The sequence below is a fragment of the Chenopodium quinoa genome, unplaced genomic scaffold (assembly GCF_001683475.1).
Source record: "Chenopodium quinoa cultivar QQ74 unplaced genomic scaffold, ASM168347v1, whole genome shotgun sequence".
Classification (NCBI taxonomy): Eukaryota; Viridiplantae; Streptophyta; class Magnoliopsida; order Caryophyllales; family Amaranthaceae; genus Chenopodium; species Chenopodium quinoa.
This window is the reverse complement of record NW_018742733.1, coordinates 3,694,220-3,711,371: the sequence shown is the minus strand read 5'-3', so window position 1 is coordinate 3,711,371 and position 17,152 is coordinate 3,694,220. Positions and strand designations below refer to the sequence as shown.

General features: G+C 34.2%; 1 protein-coding gene across 5 annotated transcripts; it reads left to right on the top strand.

Annotated features, from left to right (window-relative positions):
- The first annotated feature begins 10,024 nt into the window (after positions 1–10,024).
- On the top strand, positions 10,025–16,925 carry LOC110723908 (FBD-associated F-box protein At4g10400-like). Of its 5 annotated transcripts, XR_002511789.1 has the most exons (6): positions 10,055–10,402; positions 10,501–10,595; positions 12,244–12,408; positions 12,537–12,809; positions 12,982–13,063; positions 16,167–16,304. XR_002511789.1 is itself a non-coding variant. In XM_021903320.1 (3 exons), the coding sequence occupies exons 1-3, from the start codon at positions 14,530–14,532 to the stop codon at positions 16,697–16,699; spliced, it is 1,293 nt and encodes a 430-aa protein (XP_021759012.1). In that variant the 5' UTR covers positions 14,180–14,529; the 3' UTR covers positions 16,700–16,925. The 5 variants fall into 5 exon arrangements, 1 of the variants encoding a protein (XP_021759012.1); XR_002511786.1 differs by having other exon boundaries at positions 10,025–10,402; positions 10,501–12,408; XR_002511787.1 differs by having other exon boundaries at positions 10,025–10,402; positions 10,501–12,408; positions 12,537–12,835.
- The last annotated feature ends 227 nt before the right edge of the window (positions 16,926–17,152 follow it).

The window sequence follows — 17,152 nt, the reverse complement described above, 5'->3', positions numbered from 1 at the left end:
TTTTATTTTAGATAAGATAAAATATTTTGAAAATATAATCTTTTATTTTAAAAGATAAAATTGATTTTATTTGGATAAAATATTTTATTTTAGGATAAAATCAAATGTTCAAAAGTTGTTATATTTGATATTATCCATATTTAAAGTTGTTAAATTGGTAATTATCCTAATTAAAGTGGTTAATTTTGGATAAGATTGACTAGGATATTCTGAGCATATTCCAAAAGGATAATAATTGATTTAAATAATGTGATTATCCCATAATTAGATTAGGATATAATTGATTTTAAAATTATTTGATTGGCTAGTAATTAGGATAGAATCTCCTAAATTATTTAGGATAATCATGGAAGATTAAATATGATTTATCTTTCTAGATTAAAATATGATTTGATTCTATCTCATGACTAAATTAAATATATGATATTTTATAAACGGTCATGAATAATATATGATATTATCTAATTATGATTAAAATATGAGATATTTTAGGAAATGCGTTGACTTTATTATGAACATTCGATGTTGTATTTTAGACAAGCATGTTGAGTGATTTATTATATGACACTTTTATAATATATGATATTATGTTGCTATATATAGACTAGTATGGCCCATAGATTCTTAAATACGATCTGCGCGTCGTGATGTATTTTTGTAATCTAAATACGGTCTGCGTACCGTTAAGTATTTTTGTAAATTTTATTTAAAGTAAATAGAATAGTTATTTAAATAGTGTTAGTCCAAAGAAGCCCATGAAGTGAAGGCCCAAAGGAGAAAGGTGGATGGAGATCTATGATGATTCAAGTGGGAGCCTTTTCATTTCGTGTTTTCTTAGGACTAAGGGGCCATACTATGTCATGATTTATTGCATTAGTAGATTATGCATGTTAGATTTTATTTATGTTGATTGATGATGCGCTAGAGTTCACTAAATAATCACAACATAATAAATCTAGGTCCCAGTAATATTGAGATAGCTTTTCCAATTAAAAACTCGATGAAACCTTTGATATTTTATGATGGGTCATGCCTCAGTTGGGTGTCATATTATATCTTAGGGGAGTGGGGGTAAATCACGTTTTACACTTTTAATTGGTTATACTCAACAAGGTTACCTAAAGAGTTTAGAACCTTGAAGCTAAGGGTAATAATTAAGCATGAGATGATTAATTATTCAACCAAGAGTTACAAGAGTTGTAATCAGTAAAGAGTTTACTCACCTTGAAAATGTAATCATTGATGGTAGGGCCTCAGTTCGGTCAATTATTGCACAAATAAAGGATCTTGGAATCACTTAAAATTCAATTGGGATCAATTAATTATTGAATAAAGTGTTTTAAAGTTACCAAATGAATGCGTTTATGGTACTTTCATTTTATATTAAACATAATTATTAAACTTTGCCTTATTTTGACATAGATGGGTAGCCGTAACCACAATGACAACAACGTTTACAACCTTCGACCATTCCTTGAGTAGGATAGGTTGACAGGGGAGAACTTTTCCACTTGGGAAAGAATGCTAAGACTTGTTCTGAAATCTGAGGGTAAAGAGGATATCATTGATACCCCATTACCAGGACCTCTGCCAGAAAATCCAACTGCGGCAGAGATCAAGAAGCACAAGGAAGATCATGACAGAGCTATACCTATCACTTGCTTAATGATTGCTACCATGGAGCCTAATCTTCAAAAGCGTCTCGAGGACCAGGATGCCTACTCAATCATGCAAGAACTCAAAGCTTTGTTTAAGAAACAAGCTAGAGTTGAAAGGTATGAGCTCCATCGTGAGATTCTGGATTGTAGGATGGAGAAGGGAGCCACATTTCATGATCATGTTTTCAAAATGATCGGCCTAATTCAAAGTATGGAAAAACTGGGGCACCCATACAGTGATGATTTGGCAACAGACATCATTCTCCATTCACTACCAGAAAGTTTCAACCAGTTTATCATGAATTTTAACATGACTGCCACTGCAAAGACTATGAATCAATTGCATGCAATGTTGGTTAGTGCTGAGAAACAAATCCCTAAGGAACCTAAGAAGGAAGTTCTTATGATTCAAAAGGGAAAGGGGTTCAAGAAGAAGGGGCAAAAGGCTAGTGCCAAGAGCAAGGGCAAGCAAGTTGCCAAGGCTCCTGAAAAGCCTAAGACGACTCCAAAGCCCAAGGCTGCAAGTGAAGGTGAATGCTTTTACTGCAAGAAGAAGGGGCATTGGAAGCAAAATTGCCAGAAATACCATGACTTCCTCAAGAAGAATGGAGCATCAACCTCAGGTATAATGTTATAAACATTTTAACTTTCACTTAGGTATGTGATACCAAGTTGCAGTGCTTAACATAGTGATGTTGCGTAGGAACTGCAAATAAGTGAAGCTAGCATGGAAATGGAGCTTGAAGGTGCACTAGAATTATTTGAATGGCCAGAGATAGCTTCATAGTTTTAAATTTTGATTAGTTTATCATGATTTTAGAACAATTTCCAGTTTTGATGAGACAATATTTCGGTTTTCTTGTTTTGAATACTGAATTTGATTTACTTGGCTTGGACAAGTGTTGATCCATGACCAAGGTAATAAATTGTTTTCATTTTTCTAGATATGAGTTAATTTTGTTTTATGACATTGATATAAGTAGATCACAAAAGTAAATTTAGATGATTCAAAATACACTCACTTATAACAAGTAAGGTTAGGTCACACTAACCATTTGCACATCCTAAGTAATGGATGGAATCTTATTCTTATATGATTATGAATCACTTGAGAATTAGAAGTCATGATTGATAAAAGTTAAAATGACCAAGTTGCCTTTTAGTAGAAAGGGTAAAAGAAGCTAAAATGACCTTTTGGTACTCATACATATGATGTATGTGAATCAATAAGTTCAAAACTAGCAAAGGGATTTAACTATTTCACCGCTCTTACTGACGATTTAAGTAAATATATCGATAATTACTTAATGAAGTAAAGCTTGGAAACATTGAAATGTTCAAAATTCCAAAAATGAAATGTAAAATCAGTTTGAGATAAACAATTTAACACCACAATATGATTGTTGTGATAAATATTTTTCTCAAAAAGGAATGATCATCTAAAGGGAATTGTTGAATTGATTCACAATCCAGAAACATTACAATTAAAGTGTATGTTTATGAAGAAGGAATCAAACTTTGCTTGCCATTGTTCGATCCAAGATTTAATGATTTACAAATATCACTTTGAGGATATACATTACAAAAACAATTGCGAATATACTAAACAGGAAACTTAACCAAAGCAGTAGAAAAGATGTCATAAAAGTTATGATTTGGAAATGTTCCAAAGGTTATCTTTTCTAAACAGGATTAAGGGTTATGAAATCAATGTAAAATGTTTACTAAGATGACATAATACACCCTAAATCAGAAAAATAGTTCTTCATGGGTTCTCTCATGGAAACTAAGAGGTATTATTCCTACAATCGCGTAGAAACAAAGTGTTTGTTGCTCGCGATAGTGTCTTTATAGAAAGAATGTCTTCCTACAAAGCCAAGTGGGAGTAAAGTTAGATCTCGATGAGATTCGAGACGAGCAACAAATGGATATGGATAACACTACATCAGAGACGAAGGCATATGAAATCAGCTAATTTGATAAAACATGTGTCGAAGCAAGCTAATTCAACTAGCGAGGCTTCTATCGTTCCATTAGAATGAAAGACTTCAAAGAGTTGAAGAGAATAATTCTATTGTCGCTCATACCTATCGTAGGTTACTTGGGATCAAAACAAACAGTTTGTTGAAATTCTGAGAAAAGGTGGATTTTAAAATTTTCCTATTGGAATGGTTGGAACCCATGCCTACAAGCAAGCTTTGGATAGATGCCAACTCAGGAAATGGCTTAAAGCCATGAAATCCAGTATGGACTCCATGTTTGTAAAGATGTGTTAGTCCATAATAGTCTTACAAATAGGGTCAAACCTATAAGTTGGGTAAGCCTATTCGGATTATTCTAGTAATGGATATAAAAATCACTTTCATGAAATGTTCTTGATGGTGAGAATGTATATGATACATCCTAAGAGTTTTGAAATCCATAAATTCCTAGAAAGTTTTTGCAAACTTCAGAAATTCATTTTATGGATTGAAGTAAGCATCAGGGAGTTGGAACATTCGTTTTGTTTAGGCAATCAAACAATTTGATTTCCTTAGTAGAAGGAAAAGAGAATCTTGTAGAGACAAGAAGTTTAGTGGGAGCAATTGGTCTTTTAGTCTAGTATGTAGTTGACATACAGTTCATATGAAATGATATATCAATGCTTGAATAAGTCAAGCAGTGGTTAAAAAGATTGTTTCAATATGATAGACTTAGGAGATGTTGAGTACATATTGGGAATTAAGATCCATGAAGTGAATCTTGAAGAATGATTGGAATGAATCGAGAGACTTATGTTGATAAGGATCTTGACAAGTTCATGAAGCAAGAATCTAAGATAGGATATCTTCCCATGTTTCATGGTAATACACTCAGTAAGACTCAGTGCCTTCAAAAGCTAATAGAGTTGAGTTGTATGGATAGTGTACCTTATGCTTTTGCAAAAGGTCCATGTGCCATGAAATGTACAAAGCAAGATGTTGCATATGACTCGTACATATGTAGCAGGTTTCAAGCAAATTCAGAATGAGCATACGGAGAATTACCAAGAATAGATCCTTGAGTACTTGAGAAGCACTAAAAGGAATATTTCTAGCTATTGTGTTAAATGGTAATTTAAGAAAGTTGTCAAAAGGTTACACGAATGAAAGTTTTCCAAACAAGCAAGATGATTCTAGATGGTGATCTAAATGCATATTTGTGTCTGGATGGAAAAGGACAGTGATCTTGAAGAGTTCAAAGCAGAGCACTGTTGCATACTCAATGTCAGAATATGTGTATTAAACTATAGTAAGATAGTTACAGAGGAAGTTCGAATTAGAATGTCACGTGACTAACAGGTCACCTTTGCCCAAAATAAAGGAGCCAGAGTCACATCACAAATCCAAAAGGATATGAGATATCACCTCAATTATGAGATCATTGACCAGCGAAAGGTCGTGTTCTGCAAAGTTTTATTATGAGAGAGAAATCACTAAACCCCTTCCATGGACTAAGATATGAGAGTCATATTAAAGTCTTAGGATTGAAGCAAGTTATGTAATTTAAGTTATATATGTTTTGAGAAAGCATATTACATGAGAAATGCATCAATTTGCAGAATTATGTTTAAAATAGAAATTATTATTTCTCTTATTTAATTATGGTTTTGAAAATTAAATAATATGTCCAAAATAATTATGAATTTATGGGCTCATCAGGTTGATGACCTGGTGAATGAAACCCCACAGGTGAACAAAATTCATATATTATTTAAAGTTCCTAGTTCGAGATCATTAAAGTGGACATAAATGATTTCAATAAAAGAACTAGCATGTAAGATTGATTGGATAGCGCAGTTTCATGGGCTATAGGGGCATAGTGATGCTCGGTCAATCACTTGGATATGCATGAATGATGCATGATCGAACTATTGACCTACTTTGAAGTTCAAGTATAGAGCTTCCGTATATATTAGTGGATTCCTTTGACATGAGTGGAACATTGATTTCATTCAATGGATGGTGTGACTGTGGTACACTCAAACGTCTAGCCGTAACTGGAGATTATAAAGGGTGTTTCCCGGTTATTTCAGAAATTGAGTGGGAGTCATGTTACCACAAGATTGGATAGAGTCTACCTATTAAATTAGGAAATGTGTCATGGCCGCTTGAAGAGGGAGAATTCAGAAAATACGTGGCCGCGTTCAAATGCATTACACAATAATCATTTGGTTTTGTAATTCTAACTCAGATTTCAAGAAACGATTTGTAGAATAATATGATATCGACATGTGATGCAATCATATTATCAAATCGACACATATATTGACTTAAGAAATTTGAATATTGCACCCTTGTCTCAGACAAGTGGGAGATTGAAGGAGTTATGTCTTCGTCGTGTGCAATTACTAGATATATAAATGGATCAAAATATGGAGATAATTAAGTTTGTACATTTGGGTCGTCGTTTTTCCATAGCTAGAGGTACTAACGATCTTTGGACTAGTAAAATAGCCCAAAGCCCAATTGGACGGATCCTATAAGGTCACACAAAGGGGCTAGATCGAGCATTAGAGGACGAGGCCCAACATGGGCCTCATCACTCTAGGTGGCCGGCCATATGGAGTGGACAAGGGAGTGTTGGGCTTCTTGCCCTAGTCTAATTATAATGAGATTATAAATAGACTAGGTGCCTAGGTTTGCAGCAAGGAAGCAATTAACTGATCAGTGTGATCAAACCCTAATTAGCAAACATGAAACCCAACCCCTCTCATAGTCCTATCTCTCACGGCTCTCTCCTCCTCCTAGGCGCCGGTGGTGTGTCGCGGTGGTGGTGGTTCGTGCGGTGGTCGGTTGTCCATAAAGGTGGTGATCGCGGTTCTCCTCAATCACTCGATCAATCTACTATTGGTGGACGGCTCATTCGAATCTCGTGGTCAACGTGTCCGATTTGAGGTACTACAGAGGTCGGCATAGCCGACTATGGTGGCTGGGGTGGTCGATGGGGTGGAATCGGGGAACGGCGAGTTCGGTGGCGCTCTCTTGGTTTTTCGCGGGGGAAGGAGTGAGGGAGAGGGTTGGGGTGGTTCCGAGGAAGGGGTAAGTCGCGCGCCGGAGCTTGGTTTTCGTGGATTGCTGGAGCCGCGTGGTTGGCCGGAGCCGCGTGAATGGGGTTGGGGTTGGCTTGGGTGGTTGATGCTTTTTAAATATTAATTTTTTATTTTACTTTTTTTAAAAAAAGATTTTTTTTTGGACCAATTACAAGTTGTCACGTGTATGGTAACTTGTTATAACAAGTTAAATGACCGGTTGGGACCATTTATAGCGGGGTGGGTATAAAGGTGGGATTATTTAAAAATAATCCAAAGGTGGGATTATTTTTAGCGGACGGCCTAAAGGTGGGATTATTCTGGGCAATTTTTCCATATACTATTATATATAAGTATAGTTGTTGGTGAAAAGACATCATGCGAAAAACTAGTTTTATAGTGTATACCTACGGGATATGCTTAGTTTAATTTAGTGTAACTACCCACTTAAACATAAATTCCACATTAGATGATGAATGTATAAAATACATTTATGAGTCAATTCTTTAATTTGATATTATAGTAGTAATATATATTGAATGTAATGAATAGATTTTGATCGACAAGTAATTAAAGATTAACTACAAAGCCTTAGGGCCTGTTCTTATACGTTGAAATTCAGTTCAGTTCAGTTTAGCTCAGTTCAGTTCAGCTCCTAATTTCTTTCTCTTATAAAATATTCATTTCACTTCAGTTCAGTTCAATTCAGCTCAGCTCAGCTCAGCTCAGGTCAGTTTAGTTCAGTTCAGTTCAGCTCAGCTGAGTTCAGTCAATGAGAACAGACCCTTAGTTCGAAAATGATTTGGTCTATGGTGCCATGAAAAAAAGTGTGTGAAGTGTGAAACAAAAAAGAGTTTGGTTTTTAGAATGACATTTTTACCACTTCATTCCTAAAAACTCCTACCTTTAACTTTAGCCCCCTACACCCATATAAAAATCCTTTTTGATCTCCGATTGTGCTACTAGTCCCTTAATGGTGGAAGGTTAGATTTTGTGCTAGCCAGGCATGAGCTAAAATGGTTGAGGCATGAGCTAAAATTCTAAAATGGGGTAGATTTAAACTCTGGGAAAGAAGCATCAACATTGATTGGTTAATGAAGGTGCTAAAATTCTAGTATGTAAGGGCTTGTTCTAATACGATTATTTTCAGTTCAGTTCAGCACTAATAAGTTCATTTCAGTTTAGTTTAGTTCAGTTAAGCTCTAATAAGTTCAGTTCAGTTCAGCTCTAATAAGTTCAGTTCAGTTTAATTCAGTCAATCAGAATAGGCCCTAAGATGATTCATTTTTGTTGGCTCTGACATCAAAATAATTTTTGAAAGAAAACTAACTTTAACTTCAAGGTACAGTTTATTTTGTTAATGCGTTTGAAATTTTGATTGAATATACATTTTAATTTTGATCAAAGGTGACCAATAGCAAAGTGTGGGGGAATTTGATAATTGGATATTTGTCCGTATTTTTATTCTCTAAATTTATTATCATAGTCGTCTTTTATTCATTATATTTAGGGGCGGACCATAAGAGAGAATAAACGGGCCTTGGCCCTGATAACTTTGCGATAAAAAAATTACTTAGTATATAAAAACCCAATAAAAAGAATACTTATTGCTTTTTTTTTACCTAGCAGCCTAGGCCCTAATAAAGCTGAATATAGAGTGGAGTACTAATTTATTATACGGAGTACTAAATAACTACCCAATTCCAAAAAAAAAAGTAATGACAACCCATTAAATTACAACTTTATGCAATTTTGATTGATTTTTTTTTGCCTGGTCCGAAATTGGCCTGAAAAGCCCCATGGCCCGCCTAATTTGGACGGTTTGGGCACACATTTTCCGGTCCGATCTGATAATTGTGCAATTTTTTTACCTTGGCCCGGCCCTAACCCGGCCCGACATGCCCATTGTTCACCTCTAAAATATTATGAAACGGAGGTGATATACTAATATTTTACTCTCCCTCCGTCCCCTTTTTTACATTCTTGTTTGTAAAATTACGTGGGAACTAAGTAACTAAGAATAAAACAAAACACAATGGGAAGTATTATACAAAACATTAAATGATGTTAAAACAAAGATAGATTAATATTTAATAATGTCATGTCATCAATCTTTTGTAAAAAAAAAGGACCAATCATATCTATATTATAATTGTAGAGTCATTTTTCCAACTTTTAACCACATCACTCCAAACCATCAATCCTCAAATTCTGTTAATTTACTAAAAAAAAACAAAAAAAAAACGCAATCATAACTTCCTACTTTATAACTTCCACTTATATATTTACAAAAATAAATTAATAATATCATAGTAATAAAAAAATAAAAATAAAAAATTATAACAATATATATTATATAATATATATAAATTATTGAATTGAAAGTATCATGGATACTTTATGTGGGTCGAGTTCGGGTTGGGTCATGCTTAAGTCGGATCATGTCGAGTCATACATCTTATCGGTTTTAGGTTAGGTTTATGTCAAATCAATAATAGGTTGGGTTACATTCGGGTCGGGTGAATAATAGGTCGGGTTTAATTCGATTTTTCGCGGGTTAAAATGAGTAAGGGTCATTCTAGGGTATGAGTCGGGTTCGGTTGAGGTCAAAAATTTGCAGGTTATTCTTAGGTTGATCTGTTCGAGTCGGGTTCTATTGAAGTAAAAAATTTGCGGGTTAAAAAAATTTGCATCTATATAATTAATTAACAAGTCGTGTTGATTTAGGATCAGATTAGTAACAGATCGGGTTGGGATAGTAATAGGGCGTGTAAAATTCGAGTCGGGTTAATAATAGGTCGGCTTAAATTCAGGTCAGTTTTATAACAAGTCGAGTTAAATTTGAGGTGGGTTAGTAATGGGTTGGGTTACATTCGGGTTTGACGAGTTAAACAGGTTTAAGTCAATTTCGATTCAGGTCGGGATTGGTTTAAGTCAATAATTCACGGGTTATATTCAAGTCGTGTCATCCCATGTCAGTTGATGTTCGGTTCGGGTCTAAAATTCTCGGATTCACTAGGGTCTAGAGTTGGTTTTTGGTCGGGTCATTTTAGGTTCGGGTCACCATTTTTTCGGGTTCAAACAGATCGCTTAATGACTGGGTTCGGGTCGATGTATCGGGTCGAGCCAGCTTTAATAGGTCTAGATACATCAAGAATTTTATTAACATGTAGCATATTTATGGAATTTTGTTCTCTTCTAAGATGATCCATGGATATCACTCTTTAGTAACTAATAACTTGATAATCACTTCTATAAAAATATTGGAGTACTACTAACCATTTTTTTTTTGTTGTTGTTCCTCCATACTATTTTATGTTTATCTGCATCTATATACTCTGTAATTTTTAATCCTATCTTTAATTATAACACTTGCATTAGCACGTGCACATTCTAGTTTATCTAAATTTAGGAGTGAGAATAGGAAAGCAAGAGTGAAAAAATAAAAGTGAGAAAATAAGAGTGAACATTAATTACATAACAGAAAAAGAAGGATAATTTGTGATATTTAGAAAAAAAAATACTTACTAATAAATTTGAAATACCCAAAAAAAAAAAGAAAAAAAGGGTATTTTTATACGTCAAAATAAAAAGGAACCTCTGTCTGAGTTAAACAGTAGTACTTATCTGGAAACTTTTAATTTGCTTCTTCCCTTCAACTTCTTTAGCAGCAATTCTCTCTGCATTTTTTGAGGTAAGTTTTCGATTAAATCAGAAAATCCACTTACCCTTGTTTTAATTATTCATGTTATTGCTACTTATAGCTCTTTTTTATCATTGTATTTGTAACAGATTTCAACCTGAAAAATGATGAATTATTCCATCTCAATGAAGAAGCAAAAGGAGTGTGATGATTCTGATGAAGAAGGAAATTGCAAAAAAGATAAGTTAAGTGAATTACCAGATGAATTAATTATCCAAATTCTTATCTTTTTGCCAATTAGAGATGCTGTTAAATCTGTCTTACTTCGTCGATTCGGAAACTTATGGACATTAATTCCTACCCTTAGGTTTGATAAGAGCAATAACGAAATATTTGTGTTCAATGTTTTGAAATTTCACAAAAACCCTATCCTTGATAAGTTTGAGTTGTTTTGTTTTGGTGCAAATTTTTGTGAGTTGTTAAACTTGTACAAGTATAAACTTTCCAAGCAAAATTTGATCAACTTGACAAAAATTGCCTTAAAAAAAAACCCAAAAGTTGTAAGTGTTAAAAATGATGATTTCCGGACTGGTCCTTATTATCTTCCATCTGATGCCTTCAGAAATCGATATATCATTTCGCTTTATCTTCATAACATTGAGATTAAATTCCCAGGTGAAGTTGATATGAGTTCATTAAGGAAATTGGAACTTGTTCAAGTGATTATGTATGATGATACATTCAGAGTTTTAACAAGTGGGTGTCCTAGATTACAAGAATTGGTGATAAAGTATTCTCACAAATTGACTAAGTTGCACTTTACTGCTCCTAACATTGAAAAATTGGAGCTTTATTTTGATCATAGTGTAACATTAATAGAGGACCAATCTTACTCATTGAATTGCCCCAATCTCAAGATCTTGCATGTTAAAGGAATATGTTTGGGATGTCTACAAGTGATTAATGTTTCATCTGTTCAAGAAGCCAAAATCAATCGATGTACTGAGTGGCCTGGGTGTGAACCGTGTGATGAAACGAATGATATGGCTCAGGGCGAATTTGACAATTTACTCAACAAGCTTCAACATGTTGAGTTTTTAGAATTGGATGATGGAAAGGGAGCTTACATTGTGAATTTTTGCTTCTTTATTCTAGCTTTTATTGAAAAAAGATGCACCCTTCTCTTGTTTTGGTTTATCTTTGATTACCATTATTACTCCATAGTATGAATTACTCCCTCTTCTTTTATACTATTCACTTGCACCATTTTGACTGATATTCGTGCTTCATAAGAGTTAACATAGTCATGTTGCTACATATACATAATCTGCTTGTACTATGATGATACCTATGATGTAATTATTCGGTCTCTTGTGTAGCTAAACTGTTTGTCATTTTTGCAATTTATGCACATTGCACATAGCTTAGTAAGAAGTTGGATAAATTTAATTGGATTTATATTTGGTATTGTAATGTGACATCTTCATATGGTAGATAGTATGGTACTGATGCATTTATGTTAGGAAGTTTCATTTAATATCACATTGGCTGAATTGCTTATGTTTTGTATCAAAAGAAGTTTGCTTTAAAATGTATTTTAGATTAGAGATAGTACCGAATTGAAATCCTCTCCTATATATTCGTGTATGAATTACAATCATTATGCTTTGTTGTGGGATACAAATTGCTACTTGACCCTAAACGTTAGGGCCGGGCAGGATTAAAATTGTTTCTATATGTTAGCTTAGGACAGGAGTATGAAACATAATGCTCATTTCCTTGCATGTTGTTTTTATTTATGGGTGATCATTGCTTGGTAAAGCACGCACTATAACTACTTGTATAAGACAATTATTGGGATAAAACTAATGTTGTGTTTCACTCTGTATCAGCAATTAAAACCCTGTGGAGAATATGGAAATGAGAAACTGATTTTTCGAGCACCTGAAATTTATTTACTTCTCAAGCCAGGAATCTATGGAAGCTGTCTGGTAGACATTATCAGGTTGCTAAAAAGCTCATCGATCTTGATGTTAGTTACATTATATGCTGATGTGGTAGGTCGTCTATCTGCTTATGGATTTATCTAGCTAGCCAATACGAAGTATTTTAGAAGTAAACTTCCTTCACTTTTAGTTGCAACAGTTTGACTAAAATTGAGATTTTTCATGTACTAAAATTTCAGGATTTGTTCTGTGATTGCAATATGCTCATGCATGAGCTATCTTCTCCTTGTGTGCTGGGAAACCTTAGATCTTTTATCATCCGTGAATACAAGAAGCCATGTGAAGCCTTCAGTCAGCTGATAGCATTTGTGCTTAAAAGTGCAGTCATATTGGAAGAAGTGTCTATTGAAATCAATGGAAAGGATGAGCTGTTTTCAGCAGAGAGCCAAGAATTCATTCTGCAGCTGTTAAGCTTCCCAAGGGCATCACCGAAAGCCAAAGTTGAAATTCAAGTTAAGTAATTATGACTTCAGCATTGGTAATTCGCCTCTGCCATTGTTAATCTGAAGTTAATTGCAATTGAATGGTTCAATATTAGTGCTATAACTAATCTAGCTATTAGCCTAGAATGCTTTTGTTATGTGCAAGTGTATAAATATGAAACTAATGAAGAGTTTGTGCCAGACTGAGAGAAGGATGTTCCATCTCTTCCCGCCTGATGAACTGTTTGATGCTTACAGTCTGGAAATTCCGAGCAACAACACGGGTTAGCCTCTCTCCTCTGCTTCAGGTTACCTAAGAATACTACTTGAACCTTTTGTCTTCAAGCTTCGCTGCCCACAACAGATATGTTTGTGCTATTACTCTGACTGCTAGCTGTTCTTATTTTCATTCCTGCTGTTGTTACTTGTTTTGTACTATGGCAAGTTTGGTGTATTTTGCTAAGAGTCTAAGACCCTTTATTTTCCAAAGAATTTTTCTCCTTGATGATAAATGCTATTTCCTTTCTGTGTAAATAATAAAGAGTTTGTGCCATAATAATAAGTACCACTATTTTGTTCATACCACTTTTGAGCTAGATAATCATTATGCAGTTTGGATTGATCGTTTTACTGTGTTGTTGTGATCTATAGTTGGATACGAGCGTTCGTAGACTCGTAGTTGAGTCATCCTTACAGCCTGCCTTTCTTTCCTTTCCTTTGACACCCTTAGCTACTTAAGACCCCAAATAACCAATAAATTGTCCTATAATTTTGAAGAACTTCAAAGTACATCCATGTTTTTTGCATATGCATCTTACAATACATGTTAAGCATATTATATTTCAAAACTTCTGAAACTGTCATGAAGACTTGACCAATTTATGAGGGTTTGCTGGTGGTAGTTCTAATTTAGTGTAGTTTGTATAGAAAAGATTTTGATACACGTACAAATGTACAATAGGGACACGAGAAATTGTATACTTCTGAATTCATTATAACTTATTAACTATTTCAAAATTCATATTTGCTGTATCACTAAAACGTGGTTTGTCAAACTGTCAAAGTAACAAAAACAGAACAGTTTCATAAGTCTTAATTATTGATTTGTTATACAAGGTGCTAGATGAAGCCCGTGCAATGTACGGTTTGTTTGATTTTTTTTAAATAATGTTTTTTTTTTTTTTTGTATTTATGAGCCTAAAATTTGTTATATATTTAGATAAAATTCCTAATATTAAAAGATAATATATAATATTTAATTAATTTAAACTTAAAAATCTCATTCACCAATTTTGCTTACATGACATTTAAATTATTTAATTCTAAAAGAAATTAATAATCTCTTATTTAATTGGCTACTACTAAAATTTATAATCCTACATGGCGCGCTGAGAAAATTAGATCCTATGTGGCTCTCTAAAAAAACTCCGAGAAAAACTCCCCTTTAAATATATAATATTAGATTAGATTGTCGAATGAGTTACCTTATTAAATTACTTTTCTTAAAGTTTGACGGTGCTGAAACATATATTAATATAATAATATACTCCGTATTTTCCATGCTTTTTACACGATTGGGCCTGAGAAATGCGAACATGTGACCTATCATACACATATCTTCAATATAGATGCAAATAATATAGATTTCGTGTGTTTAATATATATCTTAACAACAAACCACACTAGAATATTTTCTTCTAATCCTAACCCTAGCCCTCTTCCTCCATTGTTGTTGTTTTTAACAAAAACCATGAACACTACAAAATTACAAGGCAACAAAAAAATCAAACATGGCAACAAAAGAGATCGCTTAAGTGAATTACCAGATGAATTACTTGTACATATTCTCTCTTTTCTCCCAACTACAGACGCAGTTCGAACAGTCTTACTTCGTCGATTCGGAAACTTATGGACTTTGATTCCTACCCTTACATTCGAAGATCCCGATGACGATGAATTTGTATGCAATGTCCTAAAACATCACAAAAGCCCCGTCATTCACAGGTTGAAATTGTGCGATGTCGTTGGACTTTCACAAACAACTCTAACAAAATGTGCAAATCTCGCTTCAACAAAAAAAACCGAACAACTTTTACTTTTTATGGAGTATGGAGATTTATGTGTTGTGCCTCGTCGTGTGTTTCGAAGTCAGCACATTGTTACGCTCGTTCTCGATGGTTTAAAACTTGCACTTAAACGACCGGTTTTCGTGGGATCATTGATGCGATTGGAACTCGTCAATGTGAAATTTTGTAAAGGCGCGCTTGAAAGAGTGATAGACGGATGCCCTTGTTTGAAAGACTTGCTTATAGTGAACCCTATTGGTATACGAGGTGTACAATTTACGGCTCCAAATATCGAAATGTTGATGCTTGAACTTCAAGATGTGATGGATTTTACAATTGATTGCCCTAACCTTAGCATCTTGCATGTTGAAAAAACATATACGGAACAACTACAATTCATCAATGTTTCATCTGTTTATTATGCTTCGATCACCATCCCTTGCAGCATTCCTCATCGCGATTTTGCTCAATTAGTTGATACGTTCCCAAATATTGAGGTTCTTATTGTGGGTTATGAAGCTTATGCGGTGAGTTTATTTTTTGTTTTCATTAATATAAAGGATCCGTTTGACATCGTTGCAATTTTTTTTTTCAAAATCATATGATTTATGTCCTATAATGAATCAAAAATCAGTTAAATTTATTAAAATCATGATAATTTTAAAAGCTAATAACAAAAACTTGTTTCATGTTTTTGGTTTTTACATTTGTGCATACATTGGAATTAGTTTTCAAGTCTTTTCGTCTTAGCACTTTTGTACGCGATTCCTATCATCATATTTGTCCATGCTCTTGCCGTGCTTTTGACATGAATGTGAGTAGATGCCTAATCATTTTAGCTAGCAACTTGTGCTTGTTGCAACAAATGGTATGAATAAAAATAACTTATGATGCATTAACAATGTTAACAAATGTCATTTGTTGATTAATTTAGCATTTTGTATCATTGCAAACCAAATCTTTTACTGTTAGAAATCAGTATACTGAATCGAAATCCTGTCATCATACAGTCATGTACAATGTTTGCTCTGTTAGGGGTTACAAATTCTTATTTGTTCCTGAATTGAAAGCTTCTAATCATGCACTAGGTGATTAAACAGACTTAATTTTCTCTCAAAATCTCGGTGTTTATTGACTGTTACATGTTTGCGGTATCATCTTAATTAGGATACTACTCTGTATTCATGCATCAATCATGTAGTCCAACAGATTGAATGTTCATGATAGATTGCTTGCCAAGTATGATTATCAAAATCAAGTTTTTGTGTTATGAGTTCGGATATTAAATTGCTAATTATGTTGTTCCACTCTTCATCACCAGCAATTAAGACAATGTGGAAATTCGAAACTGGATTTGGAAGATAATAACAAATGGGTTCGTTTATCTCTGAGACCAAGAGTCCATGGAAGCTGCTTACGAAACATTATTTGTAAGCTGCTAAAGGCGTCGCAATGCTTGCAGACACTTATTATCTATGCCAATGGGGTAGGTTTTTCAAGCTATTGTACGTATGTATATACATTGTTATATACTTTGATATAACTTGCTTCGTTTAATTTGTTCATCAGGATTATTTCTGTGACTGCAACATGCTTCAGCGCGAGCTTTCTTCTCCTTGTGTGCTGAAGAAGCTTGAAACTATCACCATACATGAATGCGAGAAGCCATATAAAGGCCTACTTCAGCTGATAGAATTTGTGCTTAAAAGTGCCGTAGTCTTGGAAAAACTGGTTATTCGCTGCAGTAAGGATAAATTGTTTTCAACAGAGGGGCTCGAATTCATTAACCAGGTATCAAGCTTCCCAACGGCATCGCGGAAGAAAGTGGAAATTAATATTATGTTGAGTACTTAGAAACACCCCCTATTGTGATTTTAGCAGCTCGATGCATGTTATAAGGTGACACTATTAATCTGAGTTGGTGAGTTTGCAATGTAAATGGTTCTATATTAGTGCTAAACTGCTAATATACTCTATTAGCTAGCCTTGAATGTTTTGGATTTCTGCCATAATGTGAAGTTCTCTGTAACTCTATTCGGTCATATATCTTCAATTCAGCTAGAAAATGATACTGCAATCGGAAAAATAGTCTCACTGAAGAAACATTTAGCATAACAGTTACACAAATTGTAACCTGTCTTATAACAATTACTCGAAAAAATCTGTAGAGATTGGAAGGTGTGCTCAGGTATGCAAGTGAACGATCTTGGCAGTCACCGTTACAGCTTAGATTGACTTGCATAGTTGCATATGTAACACTGCATAGTAACGGATGTGCACAAAGATAATTATGGGGAAAATACAGAG

What these genes read in the sequence shown, in the direction of transcription:
- LOC110723908 (XM_021903320.1), top strand. Translation starts at nt 14,530, where the DNA reads ATGAACACTACAAAATTACAAGGCAACAAAAAAATCAAACATGGCAAC. An exon ending in TGGGTTATGAAGCTTATGCG is followed by an intron (nt 15,373 to 16,166) that starts GTGAGTTTATTT and finishes CTTCATCACCAG; the next exon opens with CAATTAAGACAATGTGGAAA. An exon ending in TTATTATCTATGCCAATGGG is followed by an intron (nt 16,332 to 16,414) that starts GTAGGTTTTTCA and finishes TTTGTTCATCAG; the next exon opens with GATTATTTCTGTGACTGCAA.